The sequence below is a fragment of the Typopeltis vanoorti genome, chromosome 21, assembly GCF_054136105.1.
Source record: "Typopeltis vanoorti isolate ZY-2024b chromosome 21, IOZ_Tvanoo_1.0, whole genome shotgun sequence".
Classification (NCBI taxonomy): domain Eukaryota; kingdom Metazoa; phylum Arthropoda; class Arachnida; order Uropygi; family Thelyphonidae; genus Typopeltis; species Typopeltis vanoorti.
Window position 1 is genome coordinate 35,957,721 of NC_143569.1, and position 22,152 is coordinate 35,979,872.

Here is a 22,152-nt window from a genome sequence, read left to right on the forward strand (position 1 = left end):
TTATGTTTCGTATTATTGAGTAATGGTTGCTGAAGAAATAAGGGAGATCGCTGAACTGACATTTTCTCAAGAAGGTTGTGGGGGGTCACACATATAAAAACGGTCTGAAATATTAGCATTTCATATTCACTTTAATTCGTGTGCGTTATAATTAATACTCGTCCCAAATCAGTATGTAGGTTTGTATTCTATTTCATCCTCTATTTCGGATAAGCCTAATGGTCTGTGAATCTCGATACTTTGGCTTTTATAAACCTAATTTTTATTAGCCTAAGTCGATTAATCCTGCCTTCACCATCTAACACGTCTGTCTATAGTTAGTCAAATCCTGTTTCTTTCTACTACGCTATATTTAGATATTTTTATTCCCCAATACACACACTCACACATGAGAGATAGTAGAACCTATAGAACATTATTCAGGGAGCGGGCAGGGATGAAAGAAAGCAATTCGTTGATATTATGTTTGAACAGCTGGAGATTTTAGTTCTTGGGGAACACTCGAGTAGGAAGGATTTTCCAGAAAATAGACAGGAGTAGGCTCATTAAAAGAGTAGGAGAAAAACGTTTCTCTGAATTTTTAGTTATATTAAAGTATGCAATATGTATGAAATATTAACAGAAAACACGCGAGATAAAACTGGCAAAAACCAACTTACTTTATAATAAGTTTGGCTAACTTCTAAATTAAGTTAATTTCTTTGGATTCATATAATATGCATTCGTTCGTTTAGTGAAAGTTGCTTACGAGTACAATCTTAGTGAAAACATCACCTGTGAATCTGACACTTAGTTCAGCAGAATCTTGACAGATTTTTGCCAAAGAAGTTAACAAAATGTTTTTGGAATAATTTAAAAATGTTTCTTTAAACCCGGGAAGTAAAATGAAACATCGAAAGGCAAGAAATGTCAAGGTAGTCCTGCTGATTAAAAGAACTAGATCGATGAGGATGTATGCTTTCCAAGAAACTGTGAGAATTTTTGTTTTGCTTATTTTATGAGAAAATGTTTTCGATTATAACGTTACGTAATGATGTCTTAAAAAGAACCGTCTTGAGAAACTGCTAATGGCAGTCGCTAAAAGCATTTTTAGCAACTCGCATTAGACTCTTATCCCAATGCGAACACCTTTGTTCAAAAACGATTAGATTCATTGCAGCCAGTCAAAAAAGGTTTCGTAAGTTACGCGTAAGTAATGGGAAACGGAGAACCATTCACGACATAGAATAGAGTAGCCTCAAAAAAAGAAAGAGAAAAGAAAAATAAAACAAAGAGAATTAATTGAGATCATCTTGTGTAATTCTTTGATAAAGTTCTTGGTAATTCCCAATAACCATTTGAAATTTTTGTTCCTTAATCTCAGAAATTCAGCTCCTTTAAAAGAACTTTTTTTTTCCAGCGTTTATTTTTCTATATGTAATATAGACATACAGGAGCCAAAACATTATGATATCCAGCCAGTTTTCAGCCAACCAGACTGCACGATAGGCCGGAAACAGGCTGGCGGCAGGCGGTATTCTGGTATGGGAATTGTTCTCTTGGACACCACTGGGTACTTTCATCCTCATTTAACAGACCTGGACTGCTAACTCTTACCTTTAGGATTGTTTCGGACCAAGTATTGCCCTACGTGGTAATGTAACCTGATGGATCTGGACTCTTTGAAAAAGACAGCGCCTGGTACTACGAAACTCGCATTGTGCAAGCGAATCGAGCATTTCCTGCTCCCCTGGCTATCTAATTCTCCTAATTTGAATCTAATCGAAGATATGTGGAATCATGGAAGGCAGCATCTAGCGGTCAACCCTACTGTCTCGCACGATCGCTGACCTCTGGACATTTTCTGTGATCACAAGACGAGGGCAAGCAGTTATCTTGTCCGGAGGGGGCCTAACCCCCACTACTACACATTATTTATTTGCCAATACGATATGGCATATAAATAATGTGATTATAATATGTCAGTGAAATCCTTCAAAACACAAAACAAGTTGCCTGATGCAATACTATGGCAGTTCTCGACATACAATCAGAAATTTCGATTTCTCAGCATAGATATTTTGCTTTACCTCGTTTATAAAGAACAAAATATGGCATGCGCATTGAATATAAATAATGTACCGTAATAGTAGTGAAGCCTTTTTGGTTATGCTTTTCATTCCAATCCAGAAAGCACAACATTTTTACAAAAATTTTTTTTTCATACAAAGCTTCTTTTATAAGAAGCTTTGTATGACGCATGCTTGTGACTATTCACCAATTAATAATGAGAAGATCATTCAATTATATCTGCTTTTTATAACATCGTCATTATACCTAATATTATGTATTGCGGTCTTTGATTAATAAATCCAGAATGCTTGACAAGTGATTGCATGCCTCGTTCTGAGATAGTTTCCTATTTATCCTTATAATATGCTTCACTGTATTATAAAGACAATAACAAAAATGCATAATTTCACCATGTTAAAATTTATAACATACATCGGAAGAGCCTCCGTAGCTCAGTCGGTAAAGACGAAGCCCTTTGGTCGGAAAGATCTGGGTTCGATTCCCATTAGTGACGTGAGGAACTCTATCTGGTCTCTTTCGATGAAAGATGAGTTAGCCAGTCTCCTATGGAGATAGGGGGGTATTCTTTCCCCAGGGAACTCGAGGGTTTTCGTCCCCCAGAACAGGCATACCGGTCCAGTGCGCACACACGCATCTACAGACACAGGACAGTCCGGTTAAAACAGAGATAACAATCTACAAGGTTTCTCTCTCAACAGAAAACAGAAAGAAACAGTTTAATATACTTGTTTTGGTCTTCTTTTTCCCCATCGATCTGTCCAGTGAATTGCAGCAGCAATCCACCTGTTATAGTTAGGCTCGGCTGTCAAACATCACCGTAAGTAATATTATCTCTCAGCTGCTTGCAGCCAAGTGTGGCCTTGCTATGGTTACAAAACGCTCCCGAATGCTCTGCTGTTTCCATGGAGCCTCGCAATTCCAGTGGAACAGTCTTAAGACGCCTTGCTTAATGTTTTGGGATGTTGCCATGTCGACAGTTCCTTATCACTCACTGCAGTGCTCGTTTACCGCGCGCTATCACTTTCTTAGTCTAACTCTGTTGGAGAGGATTGTCAGCGTGCCTAGAAAGCTACTATTCTTTAAATAGCATCCTTCCCAGGCCTCAAGGGAATGCTCAGAAAACGAGTCGACTACCTGTTATTCATCTGCCAGAGGACGGACATTCACTTGTTGCTTTGGGAACTTATTCGATTATTTTAGGTGATTCAGTATTACCTCAGCCAACTTACTGTTATCTTTCGAAACTTACACAGATACAAAGGAGAAAATTTATTCGAGCATATAAATCTGCATTTCAGTTATTAAAAACACAGTACACATCATTCATAACTATTTAGTGTAATTATAATTAATACATACAGACACCCGTACATACACACCCATTTTTTAAAGTAGTAAGATACATTACCACAGCCGATTTCGTCAGTTTTGTCCAGACAATCATATACTGTATTACATCTTCTGTCCATGTGTACACACTGGTCATTGTTACAACGGAATTCATCTTGGGCACAAGGCTCGTGTTCTGAAATATTAAACATTTCAGCATTCACAAATAATGTGGTTGTTATATTTCAGCATGTTAATTATAGCACAATAAGGATTTACTGGTCACATATTTGTTTCATTCAAGTTTCCATGGCCTGATGAAAATGATATAAGAAAAGACATTGGAACTTAATTATGATAAAGATTTTGATCAGTTTTTTCTTGTCTCTCATCAGCCCTGGTCGAAGATGGTGCTGACATTTTTAGAATTTTTTTTTTGGTAAACAGATAAAATGACCTGATGCTTCATAACCTTCATTATGACACTTCTTTCACTACGTGTTATTCCCGCTTCCTATGCAGGGTCCGCGTGTTACTTAGATGCGACTTCTTGTTAGTTCCACTCCCAGTCGCCTAGTCTGCCGCTGGGGGGGGGGTGGATATATTTTTGGCTGCAGAAGCGTATGTTCATAGAGCCGGTTTGCCTACTTGTGGGATGAAAAACTCCAGATAAACTTGCAGAAAAAACCGTGCTGTCCGCTCCCAAGACAAGCTAACTTGACTATGCCTGAGGATGTTCCTCACGTCTTCGACGGGAATCGAACCTGAGACACTCCTGCCCCAGGCATATGGTTACGAAGCACAAGGCCACTAAGCTAACCGCTCGGACTACCTTAATTATGACACTAATGCACCTATTTACAATAATTTAACTTATTGAAATGTTGGTTCATGTTGTTCATATATACATATGAAGTTTCTGTGTGTGTGTGTGTGTGTGTGTGTGTGTGTGTGTGTGTGTGTGTGTGTGTGTGTGTGTGTAACAAATGTGATATTGTCCTTTTAGGTTGTGCGCAAGATTTATATAATGGGTAATGAAAATATGTAGTACTTACCGCAATCCATTTCGTCTTCTCCATGGAGACAATCTTGCACATGATTGCATTTGACTTCAGGAGGGAGACAGCGGCCATCAGAGCACCAGGAATGATTAACAATTTTTAGACACTCCTCGAATGTGATATCTGTTGTTTATATAATACGAGGAATCATTATTCTAATTCCATATCTCTCGAATATTTCGTTAATATCAAGTAATATGAACGATACACTATAAAACGCAAAAATATCATAAATAAATAATGATTTAAATTAATTAAATCTTAAACGCCTTTTATTTCCATATATGGCATATCTCTTTTTTTTTAAGTCCTGACTTTTGGAAAAACGGTAGCCAGTCATTGATAACTGATCAAAAGCCGATCGATGATTTCATATAACAATGAGAGAAGAGAATATGACAGGCTTCCATCTCTTGGTCCTAAAACCTAACAAGTATGTATTATCGCCTGGAATGGCATGAATTTTGCACTGCCAATTTGTGTGGTTTTGCTGACCCCCACTGCTTGTCGGGTTTCATTTCACTATCTTGTTTACATAGTTTCAGAAAATCAATAATAATTGATCTGATACCTCAGCATTGCTGAAATGCACAAACATATCGACAATTAAATTAAGAACGAAAATAGAAACAGAAATTGACAACATCAATAAAGAACATATAAGTTATTTTTTATTTCTATTTGGTGCAATGTTTAGTGAAGATGCCAAATTAAATATGGAAATAGACAATAGAATAGACAAATGGTATAGTCGAGAGCCCAAAAGGATTACTTCATAGGGAATAATTATAAGCAGCGGGGAAGAAGAGTCCCAAGGATTGCAAGGAGCGCTAAGTATCAAAAGAAATCGCTTTACAAGTTAAAATGATTCTATCATCATGCTGCAACTAAAAGGAAGAATGAATTTTAAGACATATCTCACTGAATGCAGATGATATTCGGGTGACTAACGCAGAAGGAAGTGTTCAACTAATGCATAAACGTTATGCTAAAAGCTAACAACTTAGTATATACAACACTGAACTCGCACTGTATGAGGAATCTCATACAGTGTGAGTTCAGCAACACAAACAGATAGCTGTTGCACAAACTGAATAAGAATTCTGCAATAGGAACTAATGGGATATCAGCACTGATTCTAAAAGAGTGTTCAGCTGAACTGGCTATTCCTTTGACCTATATAAGTTGAGTTAGAACAGGGAAGATTCTTTCCACAGGAGTTGAAACAATGTATGGTAATCCCATTGCACAATGGTGGTGCAAAGGCCGATGAATCCAGTTATCGACCAATAATTATCTCAGGAGTGGTGGAGATTTTGGAAAAGGCGGTTGGGGCTCTCATTCAGAAATGGGTTGACAGAGAATCTCTACTTTGCAACGAACAGCATGGATTTACTAAGGGAAGGTCATGTTTTAGCAACTTGCTCACATTCTATAATAATGTTACCACTGAGTTAGACAAGAGGAATGGATACACCATGATACTTTTGGATTTTGCTAAGGCTTTTTACAGAATACACATGAAAGAATATTGCATAAATTGGAGAATATGGGGTTGGATTATAAACTATTGGCAAGTAGAAGAGGATGGCTGACTGACAGATATCAACAATAAGTTTTAAAAGAGGTAAACCGTGAGTAGACATATCGATACAAAATAAATAACGGAAAAAAACTCACGTAGAAAGATTATTTAATAGTATAATTTTCGCCTGTGTCACAGGCATCTTCAGTACATTAAGCTCAAAATTAAACACTAACTGACAATTCCAAAAAGCGCTTGTTCTACAGACGATCTTTTAAAGAAAGAACTACAATATATAACTTCTTCCTTTCTATCTAATGGTTATAAGAATTGCTTCATTAAAAGAACTTTGAGTAGTTTTAATGTCTTCCTCTTCAAACACAGAGGAAATAATGCACATTACTATCCCTTATGTACAAGGCATCAGTGAACGTATAGCAAAAGTTTTAAAACCACTGAATATTTTTGTTGCCTTTCGACCGATTAGAAAAATCTCCACCTTTCTCACTTCTCCTAAGGACAAGCTTCCACATCTTAATCATCCAGGTGTCTACCAGATTCCGTGCTCTTGTGGATTATCTTATTTCGGACAAACGGGAAGATCTGCCTCTATTCGGCTAGAAGAACATTAATCTTATATTGAATACTTTAAACCTGAAAAGTCCGGACTTGCAGAACATGCCATCTTCACTAGACACAGAGTTCATTGAAGAAAGACAAGAGTTCTTCACAGAAGTCAGTTTCTCATGGAAACCCTTTATAAAGAAACATGTGAAACTCTACTTCATTCTCCTAACTTAAACAGATCCGACGGCTTACGTCTATCCCCTTTATGGGAGATAGTACTTTACAAATCAGCTAATCTTTCCTAACTTTTTATTGTATTTTTTTTTTTAAGGAAAGTTGTTGACCTTTTTAGTTATCTTACACCAGCTACTTAGGTGGCGCTTTTTGGAATTGTCAGTTAGTGTTTAATTTTGAGCTTAATGTACTGAAGATGCCTGTGACACACAGGCGAAAATTATGCTATTAAATAATCTTTCCACGTGAGTTTTTTCCGTTATTTATTTTGTATAGATATCAACAAGTGGTATATGGGTGTGTGAATCTGTTAGGTTCAAGATAACCAGTCGTGTGCCTTGGTCCACTGTTATTCAATCTGTACATTAATTACATGTGATATATAACATGTGATTGTGCAAGGACAGGTAGGATAACCAGGAGTGCTGCTAATATGCACTACTTGCAGAATGATTTGAATAGACGAGACCTGTGAGCATGTGAAAATAGCTGTCAGTTCAATGTTAATAAATATAAGGTCATGTGCTTTGGCGTGATTAGATATCCAATGGCGTATTATATTTGTGGAATTATGCCAGAAGAAACTGATAAGGCTATGGATCTTGGAGTTTTAGTACATAGCAAGTCGAAGTTCAGGGGTCATATAGAAAAGATTGTAAATACAACTCAGAGAATAATTGCAATGCTGACACGAACCTTGACATGCAAAGATAAGGAGTCATTTTGCCTCTTTCAAAGGCCTTGATAAGACCTCATTTGGACTACTGCGCGTTGGTCTGGTCTCCTAGTTTCCGTGGTAATTCTGATACAGTGGACAGAGAGAGAGAGAGAGAGTAAACGAGGGTGAATATCATATTGTGAAATCTGATTATGAAGACTGATAAGATCTCACTTGGGCTATTGCTCGCTGGTCTGGTCTCCTAGTTTCCGTGGTGATTCTCTGATACAGTGGATAGAGAGAGAGAGAGAGAGAGAGAGTAAATGAGGGTGTCAAAAATGATATCATATTGTGAAATACTGATTATGAAATTTGCAGACAGGAGAAAGGGGGGGTGATATGATTGAGACTTACAAACTTCTGAAAGATCATACAGGATTTGAATTGATGGAATTTTTCAATTTATGGAGGGTGAGGAATGGACAAAAGGGCATCCTTGGAAGCTGAGAATGAATGAAGGCCGATAAGAAGGGGTGAAGGCTAGATTTTTCTCTCATCGGGTGGTGCGTGATTGGAATGTATTGCCGTTGGATGTTGTGAGTGCAAGAAGTGTGAAGGAATTCAAAAATAACTATGATAGCTGGTGCGTGTAGAATTCCCCCCCCCCTGGATGAGTCCCTGACTCCCTGGAGGCCTCCATTAATAATAATAATAAGAGAGAGAGAGAGAGCCAAAATTCTAAACTAGAAATATACAAGACATTGATCAAATCAAATTTTTATTTATGGGCCTGATAATTGGGTCGGAAGTAAAACAATCAATGATTGGAAACTACGGACCTGAGTGAACAGCAACGGCAGGAAAATGTTTAAAATGATATTGAGAAGGAACGTAATGTTATTAACATTCATGTGTGAGCAGAGTTAATTTATGGTGACGTACTCACTTGGGAAAGTACGATATTGTGCTGGATGGTAAGACCCCCGCACCTGAAGGCATCCAACATGCAACTGGGGACTTCCACAAGTAGACCTAGTTTTTATGATGTGTCCAGGTCAAACCCAAAAGGAAGCTTGGTCACGGAAGTTGCTCTTTGGAAAAGGGTGGCTCCCTGTTCCAATCACTAGCATTCAAGTTCCAACCCACAGGATTGGAACGTGGAATGTAAGAAGTATGAACCAAGGTAAGCTGGAAATACTAAAGATGGAAATGGAGCCAAGAAGCTGGATATATTGGGAATAAGTGAACTTAGATAGACAAATGGGCCATTTTCAGTCAGGGAACTATATGGTGTATTACTCAGGACAGAAGACAAGTCGTAAACATTGAGTATCTTTCTTAGTCAGTAAAAAGATGGCTAAGTATGTATTAGGTTATAATCCAGTGATTTACAGAATCATTTCTCTCTCAGAGTGAGTGGGCATCCAATGAATATGACCTTCATTCAGGTTTATGCACCCACTACAGAGGCACCAGAAGAAGATATTGAAGAATTTTATAGCAAGTTACAAGAAGTGATAGATGCAGTACCAAAGCGCGATTTATGGCTACTTATTGGAGATTGGTATGCAAACGTGGGAGAGACTGAGGAACGGGTAATAACAGGTAGTTTTGGTTTAGATATTCGTAACACTGCAGGGAAGAGACTAGTTGAGTTTTGTGCAGAGAATTCTTTGGTTGTTGCTAACACTGCTTTAAACAGCACAATGTACCCGATGGACAATCCAGAAATCAAATTCACTATAAACTTGGACAAAGAAGATGGAGAAGTGCAATTCAATCTGTCAAGACTTTTCCAGGTGGAAACTGTGGAACACACCATGAGTTATTAGTGGCTACGATACAAGTGAAATTACGGAAACCGAAAACAACACAAATGTCGATCAGATATGATCTTGGAAAGATACCAGCTGAATACGATATTAGTATACAGAACAGATTCAACACACTCAATTTGTGTGAACGAGAACCAGATAAACTATGGGAAGAGATTATAGATATAATTAAAACAGAAGCAAAGATGAATATTCCAACGGTTTGTAAGAAGTTTAAATGGCTGTCAGAAGATGCCATCAGAACTGCTCAGGAAAGGAGGAAAATGAAGGCCACAGGAAATTTGCCGTAAGTATGGGATTTGAATGCAGAGTTTCAACGACAAGCTACAAGAGAGAAGGGAAAATACTGTAACCAGGAATACCAACAAATAGAAGATCAAAACAAGAAAGGAAAAACAAGAGCGCTTTGCAAAAAGATCAGAGAAGTAACAGGGAAGTTTAGTGCCAAGGTGACAATATTGAAAAGTAAACACAGAGGTTATCTTACAGAAGCTACAGACATCAAAGACATGGAAAGAGTATACAGAAGACCTTTACAGAAAGGACTCCAAAATTACTGAGAAATTTGAAGAGCAGGATTATACACATGAGCTAGTAATACTGGAGAGTGAAGTGAGGTGGGCACTGCAACAGTTATCCAATAAGAAGGCACCAATCACAAATAAATGGCCTTGGAAATGGAAAATATCATTTTATATACCTTTATTGAAGAAAGGCGATGCAAGTGAGTGTCAAAAGTACAGAACTATAGCACTGATTTCTCATGCAAGTAAAGTCTTTCTTACGATCATTCAGAAAGGACTGGAACCATTCATGAAGAGAGAAATGCCAGATGAACAGGCAGAATTTCGAAAAGGCAGACGAACAAGAGATCAAATCGCCAATGTGAGATGGATAATAGAAAGGGCACAGGAATATCAAAAGAATGTCTACCTCTGTTTCCTTGACTATAGCAAGGCTTTTGACTCTGTAGATCATGTGAAACTGTGGAATGTGTTAAGAACAATGGGAGTACCAGAGCATTTCATTATCCTTCTGAGGAATCTTTATTATGAACAAGGAGCTACTGTCCAAACAGATCTTGGAGAAACTGAGTATTTCACAATAGGTAAAGGGGTGCGACAAGGATGTATTTTATCTTCGTACCTGTTTAACTTGTACAGCGAATACATTTTAAGAATGACAGGGCTGGAGGAGTCTTCAGCTGGAATTAAAATCGGTGGAAGAAATATTAATAATTTCAGGTATGAAGATGATATCACCTTACTATCAGAATACAAAGAAGATCTGGATTAACTTATTCTGAAATTTAAAGACGAAAGTGCTAAATGTACTCTTAAACTTAACCGCAAAAAGGCAAAAGTTAAGGCAACATGAGAACTTAATGATTTTGAAATAGATGGGGAGAAAATGGAAGCAGTTAACAATTTTGTGCTCCTAGGATCCCGAATTGATCAAGATGGTTATTGTACTGAAGAAGTTAGAAGAAGATTATTACTCGGAAAGAAAGCAATGACAAATTTAAGCAAGAGTTTTAAAGATAAAGATATTAGCCTCACAACAAAAATCAGAATCGTAAAAGCAATGGTATTCCCTGTGGTACTGAATGGATGTGAAAACTGGACCCTGTGAAATAGATGCATTTGAATTATGGGTTTGGAGACGCTTACTAAGAATACCATGTACTGCAAAGCAAACCAATAAATAAGTGATAGACAGAATAAAGCCAGATTGCTCCCTTGAAGCTATGATCATCAAGCAAAAATTGTCATACTTCGGACATGTTATGCGAGCAAATGACAGTCTGGAGAAGATGAAGATGATGCTTGCTAACGTTGATGGAAGCAGGAGAAGAGGAAAACCAAGAATTAGATGGGTGGATGGAGTTAAAGAAGCAACTGGAATGCGCTTGGAAATTCTGAAAGATATGGCCAGGGACAGATCTGACTGGAGAATGTATGTTCATAGAATCACCAGGAGTCGAAAACGACTCGATGGAGCATAACAACAACATCGCACGTGAACAAAATGAGAGCAGGATAGTAAAACAAGTGTTTTATTATCCTGCTCTCATTTTGCTATTTTACTATGATGCCAGGATGACAGAAAGAAGAGCCATTGTCAAACTAAATTAAGTGGATTGACATTAGAAGTGAGTTGGAAGACTGAGACCTGAAAATACGTATAAGATCTGACAAGTAACATATATTTTTAGGAGGTAGAAGGAAATGTTGATATAAAGTTATTAATAATGCAAACTTTGTCATGCGATACGATCATATGTTGCACATGTCAATCAGGGTATTCTCGAATACCCTCATTGACATGGAATTAGTCCTAGTGCAGCAATACATAAATACATCAAAGTAATTATACTAAGGAAAAAGATGCTATATATATATATATATATATATATATATATATATATATATATATATATATATAAAAATTTTTTTATACTTTGGTTATACTATACATTAAAGATACCAAGTAATTTTATAAACTTGGTTTTAATCCCTTTTCCCAAGTAAGCAAACAGACACGAAAGTCAGTTTGCGCCTGAAGCATTTTCAGCTCTGAGGCAACTCGTAGTAAAGGTGCGAGTAAGATCTGATCACTTTTCCTTAGTATCTCCCATAATGCAAAGCACATCTACTTGAGGACATGTATGATGATATGCATTAAGGGAAAGGCCACTATCCAGACCGGTTTCGACCTTTATTGAGGTCTCGTCAGTGGGAGCCAGATCCTGAGATACCAAGGTTGAAGTAATGCAGAACTTATAAATTTTACTTATACAAGTTGCTCTGACCTTACTATATAAAAATCGCAGGATGAGAGAAAGATGTAGAAAATTTTTTACCTTGGGTATACTATACGTTAAAGATACCAAGTAATTTTATAAACTTGGTTTAAATCCTTTTTCCCAAGTAAGCAAAGAGACTGGTAAGTCAAGGTTTTTATTTAGTAAGGTCAAAGCAACTTGTGGAAACTTGTATAAGTAAAATTTATAAGTTCTGCATTACTTCAACCTTGGTATCTCAGGGTCTGGCTCCCACTGACGAGACCTCAATAAAGGGCGAAACCGGTCTGGATAGTGGCCTTTCCCTTAATGCATATCATCATACATGTCCTCAAGTAGATGTGCTTTGCATTATGGAAGATACTAAGGAAAAGTGATCAGAGCTCACTCCACCTTTACTATGAGTTGCCTCAGAGCTGAAAATGCTTCAGGCGCAAACTTGACTTACATGTCTGTTTGCTTACTTGGGAAAAAAGATTAAAACCAAGTTTATAAAATTACTTGGTATGTTTAACAGTGTTTCCAACGTTTTTTTTTTTTTTTTTGATCATGCCCCACCTCAACGCCTCAGAGATTTTGATGCCCCCCACCTAGCATAATATTCAAAAAAGTTCTGAAAAAGTATAATATAAATATGTACTTTAACTAAAAAAGGAACTTAGGTAAAACTGCTTTTAATTTGACTTTCTTCAATGACTAAAAATTTTATATTACACTTTGTATATTATAAAACATAAATCGAACTGAACTCGGGAAAATAAAATCCAAGTTAATGCGATCCTTGAGTTTGATGTCTGCTACAAAGAGTTTTTATTTGACGTACTAATTTAGTCATCTTCAATCTCAACTCCCCATAGTTTGTGATATCCAGATGATTTTTTTTTCAGTAGCAAGTCACTTACAGCACTAAAGCCACATTCAACTAAATATGACGAGGGGAAGGGCAACAGTATTTTTTTTGCAAAACTAGTTGTTCGGTATTTCGTTTCTGTCTCGTCAGAAAGCCATGCCATTCTTCCTTTTATATTAAATACAGTTCTAGTAGACTGATCATTTTGCTTTTCTGGGAGTTCTTGATACTGTATTTATGTTGACTGCTGTACTAGTGATGTCAGTTTTTTTTTCTCGGAAAGTCAGGGTTGCAACATCGACAATTTATCGCCGACAATGGGGAGTTTTTTGAGTATATTGATCAGGTGACGAATGCGACACCATTTTTTAATTGCCCCCCCCCCCAAAAAAAATTCAAATTTACCCCCTGTGGGGCGTAAGCCCCACGTTGGGAAACACTACTTTAACATATATATATATATACAGTATATTGCTACTTCATTCAGAGAAACATTTTGTCTCGAATGTTTATTCAGTGTTAGCTATTTCTTTTCATATTTCTTGTTACCTGTCTGGGAATGTTGTTACTGCGATTTTCCTAATTTTATTAGGAAACAAAAGAATGTTGCAATGCCCATAAATGAATCATCTGTCCTTATGAAGCAGTTTCAGAATAACGAAAATCCTGAGTCAGTTATTAAACTTGTCTGTTTACGACAAAGTCGTTTCCTTTCACAATAACTTCCTTTGTAGTCTCCAGAAGATGACGAAATACACAACTTCGCTGATTTTTCTACTGTTTCAATCTCTCTCTCTCTCTCTCTCAGTAAACAATACACAGTTTGCAAAACTAATTAAATTCCTGCTAATAATTTCCTTCTGTTCCTAGTATATTAATAATATATAAATATGTGTCATTGATATATATATATAGTACATATGTATGTATATTAGTAACCAATATTTTTTACATACTTACGTACTGATATACATACTTTATTGACCATATGTAACTTGTAATACTGGAAAAATCAGAGGATGAAGTATGCAAAAATAGTGCTGGAAGGATAGATTTTGCCTTTTTTCTACAGGTTGTAGAAAATGCAGAAAGTCTCATCTTCTATTCAAGAGTGGAAAGTGGTTGTTGTACGGAGAAACTTTGCTCATCCTGTAGTAGTAATCAACGGGTTTGTTCTGCGGGTACCGTGTTATTTCAAGTTTCCACTTGCAGTCCCTAATCGATGTCCACGAGTTTTTTTTTCCCCATCCTTCTGTTACATAATGTCTCCACTGATCTAAAAGTGGTCACTATGTGACTTCATGATAAAGGCCAGAATGCTAGGATGGCAAAAGAAAAACCGTTGTTGGCTCTTCTAGTCGATATTTAGAAAAACGTTTTCGACACACGTTTTCAAGTCGTCTTCCGAGTTAACCGATCTTTAATTCAACTTTAATTCAGCTTTTTTTAACCCAGAAATTATTTTTATTTAACCTCATTACTCATACTGTTATACACAATAATGCCAGTTCGGGTTAGGAACACGACATGACGGCAGCTGTCTGCTGTACTTATGCGATGGGTAAGTAGATAAAGGTGAACTCTCTATCCTCAGAACCCTTCACTGATGATTTCTAAATATAGAGAAACTTAACTACAGGGGGTAGCTAAAGGGTGAAGACCAACTACCCATATTTTCAAACAAGATTAAGACTGTAAAACAGTTCCTTCCACTCCCTTTGGAGAGTGAAAACGCATTAAAGTGTTTATTTATATTTTTAGTATTCTATAACACTAATAACTAAACAAGTCACTGCTTTCAAATATTAGTCACATTAAAGGGTTTTAATACCTTTTTAAAAGTATACAAATAAAACTGAAGGACACTTCCAAACAAGTTCTTACCTCTCTATCAGAAAACGAAACTCGACATGAATGCAATTTTAAGATGGAAATAGATCATCTCTCAGCACATGAATTCAATGTTCATTTCTAAATCAGAAATTAAATCAATTGTGCATTTTCATTTACCTAGATTTCTCTCGCTTTTACTTCATTAAATCAAACTCCATAATATTTGTGACTTATCTGAAACTGATTTTCTGTAAGACGATCATCAATAGATTAAAATGTAGCAACTGAAACTGTTATCATATTTTGGGAAACAGCATTCTCACACCTGCACAATATACTGTATATAAATGTCGTAGAGGGGATTATCTGTAATAAAATCCTTTTTCTTATGTCCATAAAACAAGATTTACAAGCCGTTGCATCAATGATCTATTGTACAAGTTTAGATGACAAAAGCAACAATTTAAAATCTCCACGAAGCGATTGAAGTATAAATTACTCTCCAGTAACCTGAAACGCCACCTTCTGAACGAAGCAATTTATAGACTATTGGAAAAAATACTACGCGACAAACGCAAACAAGAAATCATGGCGAAAAACTGCAGTTTCCAGTATAACAACATATATTCTGTTGGCTCAAGTGAAGCTTGTTGCAGTAGACTCTATGTCGTAGTAAGTTGTAATGGAGTAGGGTCCTTGCAGCAGATCATACACCCCCCCGTTTTCCAAGGCCATTTTCTCCTCTAGCCCGACGTCTTGTAGGTCCCCTCCCTCTCAAGCAGTCCAGCCATTGTTGTTAAGGCCTCTCCTTACTTTTCCTATTGCAGATAATCCTGTTTAGAAGATTTCTATATGTTGTGCGGGTGTGAGTAAGAAGGTTATTTGTCAATTAGAACAACTTTTCCTAATTTTTTTTTTTCAGACAGTTTTCGTGTTAGTCGATCTTTGGCAGTACAGTCAACGTAGTATTTTTGTGACTCCTCAAATAAAATAAAATGGTAAGATTTGCGTATTATTTCAGACAGTAATCTACCTGTTTAGGCTTAGAATTACTTGGCTGGCGTAGTTACCCCCCTCACACACAGACACACTACTCTCAAGAAAGCATCACTGATGGCTAAAGATGGAGGAGACCCACTGCTCCCTCCGATTTTCAAACAAACAGTTAATTAGAATTAAAATAGCTTTGTTTGCTCCAATCGAGGAATAAAATGCATTAGAATATTTATTTATGTACTAAATTTCTTTTGCGATTTATTATTATAAAAGAGAGTATAAAATGTCCCATTTCACAGTGTTTGGTTATATATCAGGTGCAATTATATTGCTCTCTTTTGAAGATTCGACAAGCTCAGCGTGGGTCTTGAGTGTGTTTAATCCGGCTCCCAGGTGGCTTATCGATTATTGTAGTATCGATATGGGCAAGATGTTTTAAATGCATTACCATATACCGGTAATTGAATAATACCGATTACACTGTTGGTACAGAGTAGGTCTGGAAAGCAATTATCAAAAATACCTAAATGATTCTCAAACTCCAACAGTTGGAAGAATAATTGATACCAATTCAAATTTTCTCCTTTGAAAAGAATGAAGTTCGATTAATCAAATTCATCCATGAAAATCTTAATTGGGAAGTTTTCAGTTGATGTAATTTTAGTATATTTGTATTGATGTTTTGAGGTGCAGTTAAAGAGTCCTCTTTTTGTAAGTTCTGTTGTTGAAGATCTCATGAAATGTATCAGAGCAATTCACTCTTTCTGTGAATGTATACATTCACAGGAAAGTAGCACTTTCATAACCAAAATAAAACTTACTTTATTTAACATATTTTTGCTATTGCTATTATACTCATACAGTCATCAGCGGAATAATTTTAAACAGTAATGTACTTAAATTCTAATGGGATTTACACCGTTTCTTATATTATATATATGGTAACTTTTTTTAAAAGTTTAAGAAAGAAAGCTGATTAAAAATACAATGCGATTTTATTTTTCATAAAAACGGGATATTTTTCATATCCTTAGATATTTGTACGAAACAAAAAACAAACAAAAAAAAACATAGTGAATGTAATTCATATATCCTTGAACAGAATCTGGTATTTTACCAGTATTTCCGTGAAAAGGTATAAGCTATTTCCAAAACTATTTCGGTATAGGGAGACTATTAATACTTCATCGCTATATTTGTTTGCTCACGAGCTAGATTACTTGCTTTAATTCAGTTTATTGCTTTATGACAGTTCACGCAGAAGAGCAGAATATTAATTTCAATATTACATCTTCTGGCCACGTCTCTCAAACGACATTTAGACTGCATTTTTGCAAAGTGAAATGTCAGTAGGCTTAGCGACCGTACTAACTAAACGGGAAATTTCTCGCCGTCCTCGCTCTGTCACGGAGCGTGAAGACAGATTTTTGGTTATAACAGCAAAATGTAATCGACGCACCACGGCAGGTGAGCTTGCAAGTGGGATCCATTCGAGCACAGGTACGTGTATATCTCGACACCTGTGGCAAGATGTCTGCGACAAGTAGGACTGTTCTCCCGCAAGTCTTGTAGTCTGTGTGCATTTATCCACAGCTCCTCATTGAACACATTTTAGTGGTGTTGTATCCATACAAATTGGACTAGACACAAATGGGCTAATGTACTCTTTACAGATGAGAGTCGTTTTAGTCTTTCCACCTTACCACCGCGAGAATGTTCTTGAAAGGGATAGATACGGTGGTGCTGGGGTCATGGTGTAGAGAGACATTATGCTTAATGGAAGCATCGAGCTACAAGTGCTGGAAAAACGGACTGTGACCGGTGAAAGATATTACAACACAGTTCTTCAACATCATGTTCGATTGTTTCATGGTGCTGTATTTTATTTTATTTATTTTTATTGGGCCCATATACGAGAGGTTGGCTGGTCAACCTATAGTACTTTAGTACCGTATATGGGTAGTGGGATGGGAAAGGAGAATCTTGTTGACATTCGATTTAAAAGCCTGTATATTGTATTCCTTGGGAAATACATCAGGGGGAAGACTGTTCCACAGTACAGCAGTAGCAGGGATGAAGGAGGAGGAGGAAAAACTTATTCTGTGGGTTTTAAAGGTGTACTGTGAAGGAATGTTGGGAGGTGGCTGTACGTGTTCCAATGGGTTTAGTACAGATGAGGGAATTATTGATGTTGTTTCAGATGAGCATTTTCCATTAAAATATTTGTAGAATATACAAATAGCAGGGACTAAACGTCTATGTGAAAGTGGCTGGAGTAGTCGGTAAGAGCTCGGTCATTGGGTCATTTATCTGTCTAATTGCTCTCCTCTGTATTGAGTCTAGCATTTTGAGGGAACATTTAGGAGCCCCACTCCAAATGTAAGAACAGCATTCGATAGCTGGACGGATTTGCGATTTGTATAAGCTTAACAGCTGTTTTGAGGTGAAGTAACGTCTTGAGCGAAAGAGAAGAGAAAGCCGAGTTTTTTGGAAGCTGAGGATGCATACGATTGTGATGTGTTTATGCCAGGAGAGGCCTGATGTCATGGTAATTCGGAGAAGAGAAATTTCGCCTTGTCTGGGAATTTGAGTGTTATCAAAAATAATACTGGGAGAAAATGGTTTTGTTTTGTGGGAAATAAGACAGAACTGTGTTACTAGCGTTGAAGTTGACGAGGTTATCTGAGCCCCATCGGATGATGTTTTGGAGGTCTGCTTTAAGGAAAGTTGTGGTTGATGTTCTGTGGGTTGAAGTGAGTTGTACAGGGTGAGGTTTATCAAATGAAAGGGAGGAGTGCAATGTGCTGCCATCTGCAAAACTGTGTATTGTGTTAGAGGTCAACTGAAGTAAGTCATTGGTGTATGCGAAGAATTCATTTTTATGAATTACATTTCCATACCACATCGTACAGGAACAGTGAAGATACTTTTGGAGACCCAGGATATTAATCGAATCGAGTGGCTAGCACGCTCCCTAGATTTCAACCCCCAAATAGAACACGTTCGGGACGCAATAGGGAGATGCATTGCTGTCTGAAATTCCCCTTCTGAAATTGTTAACTTCACAATGATTTAATTTGTACAAAATATATAGCATTTTTTGTGTAATATAATTTATTAGTATGCTGACAATAAAGCTAATCTATTGGACACCAGTCCAATAGATTAGCTTTTGGACACCAATGTACGAACGATTTCACCAATGTACGGACTGGATTCGTATCAAGTCCAGCTAAGTTTCACATATTCATACTTCCTTAGCTGTTGAGAAATCATAAGACATTTCTGATTGGGAACAGTCTCGGCAATGAAATTTCGGCATTACCGGGTATCCAATGATGACCGATATAGTCAGAGACACCGGGTCTATTTCTACGACATACAGTACAATACATAATGCATTATAATACCTCTAAATGTTGTATATGTAGTTCCTGTTGTTCTGTTTTCATTCCTTTTACCAAAAACTGTTTAAATTATCCAAACCAGATTATCGAAACAAGGATATAGGCTAGTTAAAAACAATACATAATTACGAATTATGAGAAAATAAGCATATAATATTTTTATTAATGCTAATAAGGATTATAACTAAATATTTCTCTATTTAGAACTTTTCTTTAGGAAGTTAAAAACTAGAAATGTACAACAGGAAAGCTCTGTAGCTCAGATATAAAGGTTGCATCCGTCTACTATAAATCACAGAGACCCCCCCCCCATGTATAGCTCATATTCTACAAAATGCTACTATCAGAATCGCTTTCAAAGAGTAGCCAAGATAGTTTGCCCTTCCCAAAGACAATGTTGTTTATGCAGCAAAGCCTTCACAGATCAGAATGAAAAATGTTTTGAAATTCGATAAAGCATGAACATCCCAGGGATATCGAACATAAAAGGAAGGATAAACTGCTACATTTTCACAGAACAGTACGATATGGACGGAAATCCGCCTTAATTCCTAATCTAGACGAAAATCTCCTGTGAATGCCTTTAAAAGAAACTGATGTTATACGCTCTCAGTGTACTTTTAATAAGAAATGTTGCCAGTATCTTACATGATATTTGGAAGCCTCTAATACAAGCATGAAACACATCCAGACTTTTACTATGCTAGCAACCATCTAAAAGTTATGTGTTGCCATGGAATGGTTAAATCTAATACGCTGGTTGTGTCACATTTTTAATGTATTACAAGGTTTGAATTGCATTTTTAATTGATACATATACTTTTTCTCTAATTTTTATCTTAGTAATTTTAAATAATATAGCCGGTCTTGTAAGGAAGTGCTAAGGGTTTTTTATCCAGAAAATTCAAGTTATCCTATCCTGCTAAACAGACAAACCACTCGGAGAACACACGCAATGTCTTGAGTAATACACTGGGTCTCGTAGCCTAAAGTTGCTTCAGTCGTATATTCAAATTCCTAGATCCACAAACATTTCAATAGACATTGCGCCATATGAACATATTTAAGTACTTGAAATTAAACTTTCCTCTACGATGTAGATTTTGGTATAAAAGTCAAGCTTATTCCCGAAATCGATATTCCGGGCTTCTTTCTTCTCCATAATATTCTGAAAATGTTAGATAGAATTATATAGCCTAATACCTGAAAGATTACCTTTCTTCAAACCTGTAATGTTGAATCTGTGCCATTCTAAGAGATGGGGGATAAAATTTATGTTGGATAAAAATTTCCCGATTTTTTCTTTCGCTAGTTTCTTATAAGTCCATGATAGCTTTCCAAAGTATGATGTAAAAGTTCGACTGCAACTGTCAAAATTTTTGTTCTTCCTTCTTATCTTTACTGGCATTTTTGTAAATGGTCTGGTACGTTCATGCTCCGTTTAAATGTTTCTAGCACGTGACTCCTATCACAATTCCATCGCGTGTAATAAATAAAAGTTGAATCAACACTAGTCTTGAATTAACTTTTTTAAATGCATGATGTTTGTATATAATACAGAAACTTTAAAACCCAAGGAATAAATATTTCTAATTTCAAAAATTAAAAAAAAAACTGATAATCTTTCAACGAAACATTTTATCATATTCTCGAATCTAATATAATAATTTTCAGGTAAAATATGGAACCGTAATACAGAATTACACTATGGTTAATAACAATGTTTACAGATTTGCAGTAAGTCATAGCATCTATATTCTAAAGTCAATCCGCTAACGCTTTTTCTTCTACACATGGAGTAGGCGAGGCTGTTTTCACCCTATTCGACTTTTGGAGACTGGGGAAGGCAGTCTACTGTCAACCAACTAGAGACAGCTCGACCAATACTATCACTATTCTAAATGGCATCCGGTGAAGAGAGAGCAGACAGATTATGCCATTTCGTAGTCCCTAATGCTAAGACAATAGATTATTGGTTGAAGTGAGGGCTCTACGGTCAATTTTCTTGAGTTTGTGAGACGTAAAATCCGAGTTGCCAGGGGAGAAACAACTTGCTTGCCCATGCTACAGATTGACTCCTTCAGAAACCTGTGATAGAAAGGGTTTGAAATGTTTCTGTAGTCGGCGATGAGAATCGAAGTCAAAACTCTTTCTTCGGGTTGCTTATAGCTTTGAACAAACGCCACTTACAGAGGCTTTCTCCTTGAATTCTTTTATTAATATGTGCATAATGTGTATTTCAACACCCTTTCAACAACGCATCAAGAACAGTATATGCGATTGTTTTTCTTTAAAGATGAATAGTATGAAACAATGCGCGAGTATTGACGAAGAAACTTCAAAAGTACACTTTTCTGACTGAAAAAAAAAAAAAACTGTTTCCTATTCCTGTCGTTCAACCCACAAAACAAGACTATCGATAATACATCCTGCTATGTCCAAAATGGCGTTGCTGGTGAAAGAAATCAGCGAGCAATGGGAAAGGTATACCATGATTATAGACGTATTGAGAGTATTAATACATATTAATGCTCTCCTTGAATTTTAAAAATGGTAGTATTATTTCCAAGCGTCCATGGATTCCAAAGACTCATATAGATTTTTAATCGAATTGCTGTTAGTCAAGTGTTATTTATAAAATAATTCACTTACCACATCCATACTCATCGGCTCCAATGTCTCCCCGGCGACAATCATTACGGTCATCACAAATGTATTCCGCAGAAATGCAGCGATTGCTGTGTGCACAAAAGATGCTGACATCTGGATCGCAGAAGGCCACTCCTGAAATTAATAAAGATATAATTTGCAAATTAAATTATGACGACATCTATAGCGATCAAACAGCATTACTCGTAAAGAACGATAGTGATGAAAAACAAGTAAATAGCAGCGAAAAGGGAGTTTTTATCATATTAAATTTGCAAAAGTTTCTGGTTGTGTAGTTTTCGCAATGTCGAATTCCCATTTTTCCTAAGTGT

The 22,152-nt window shown here is 36.6% G+C and overlaps 1 protein-coding gene across 1 annotated transcript in view; it reads right to left on the reverse strand.

Annotated features, from left to right (window-relative positions):
- The window catches only part of LOC150094741 (G protein-coupled receptor GRL101-like), a 211,521-nt gene that overhangs the window by 80,022 nt on the left and 109,347 nt on the right, over positions 1–22,152 (reverse strand). The window contains exons 8-9 of the mRNA XM_090411656.1: positions 21,824–21,955; positions 3,482–3,598 (exon numbers count right to left, since the gene is read on the reverse strand). Of these exons, the coding sequence (XP_090267782.1) occupies positions 3,482–3,598; positions 21,824–21,955 (249 nt within the window). The remainder of the gene's footprint in view (positions 1–3,481; positions 3,599–21,823; positions 21,956–22,152) is intronic.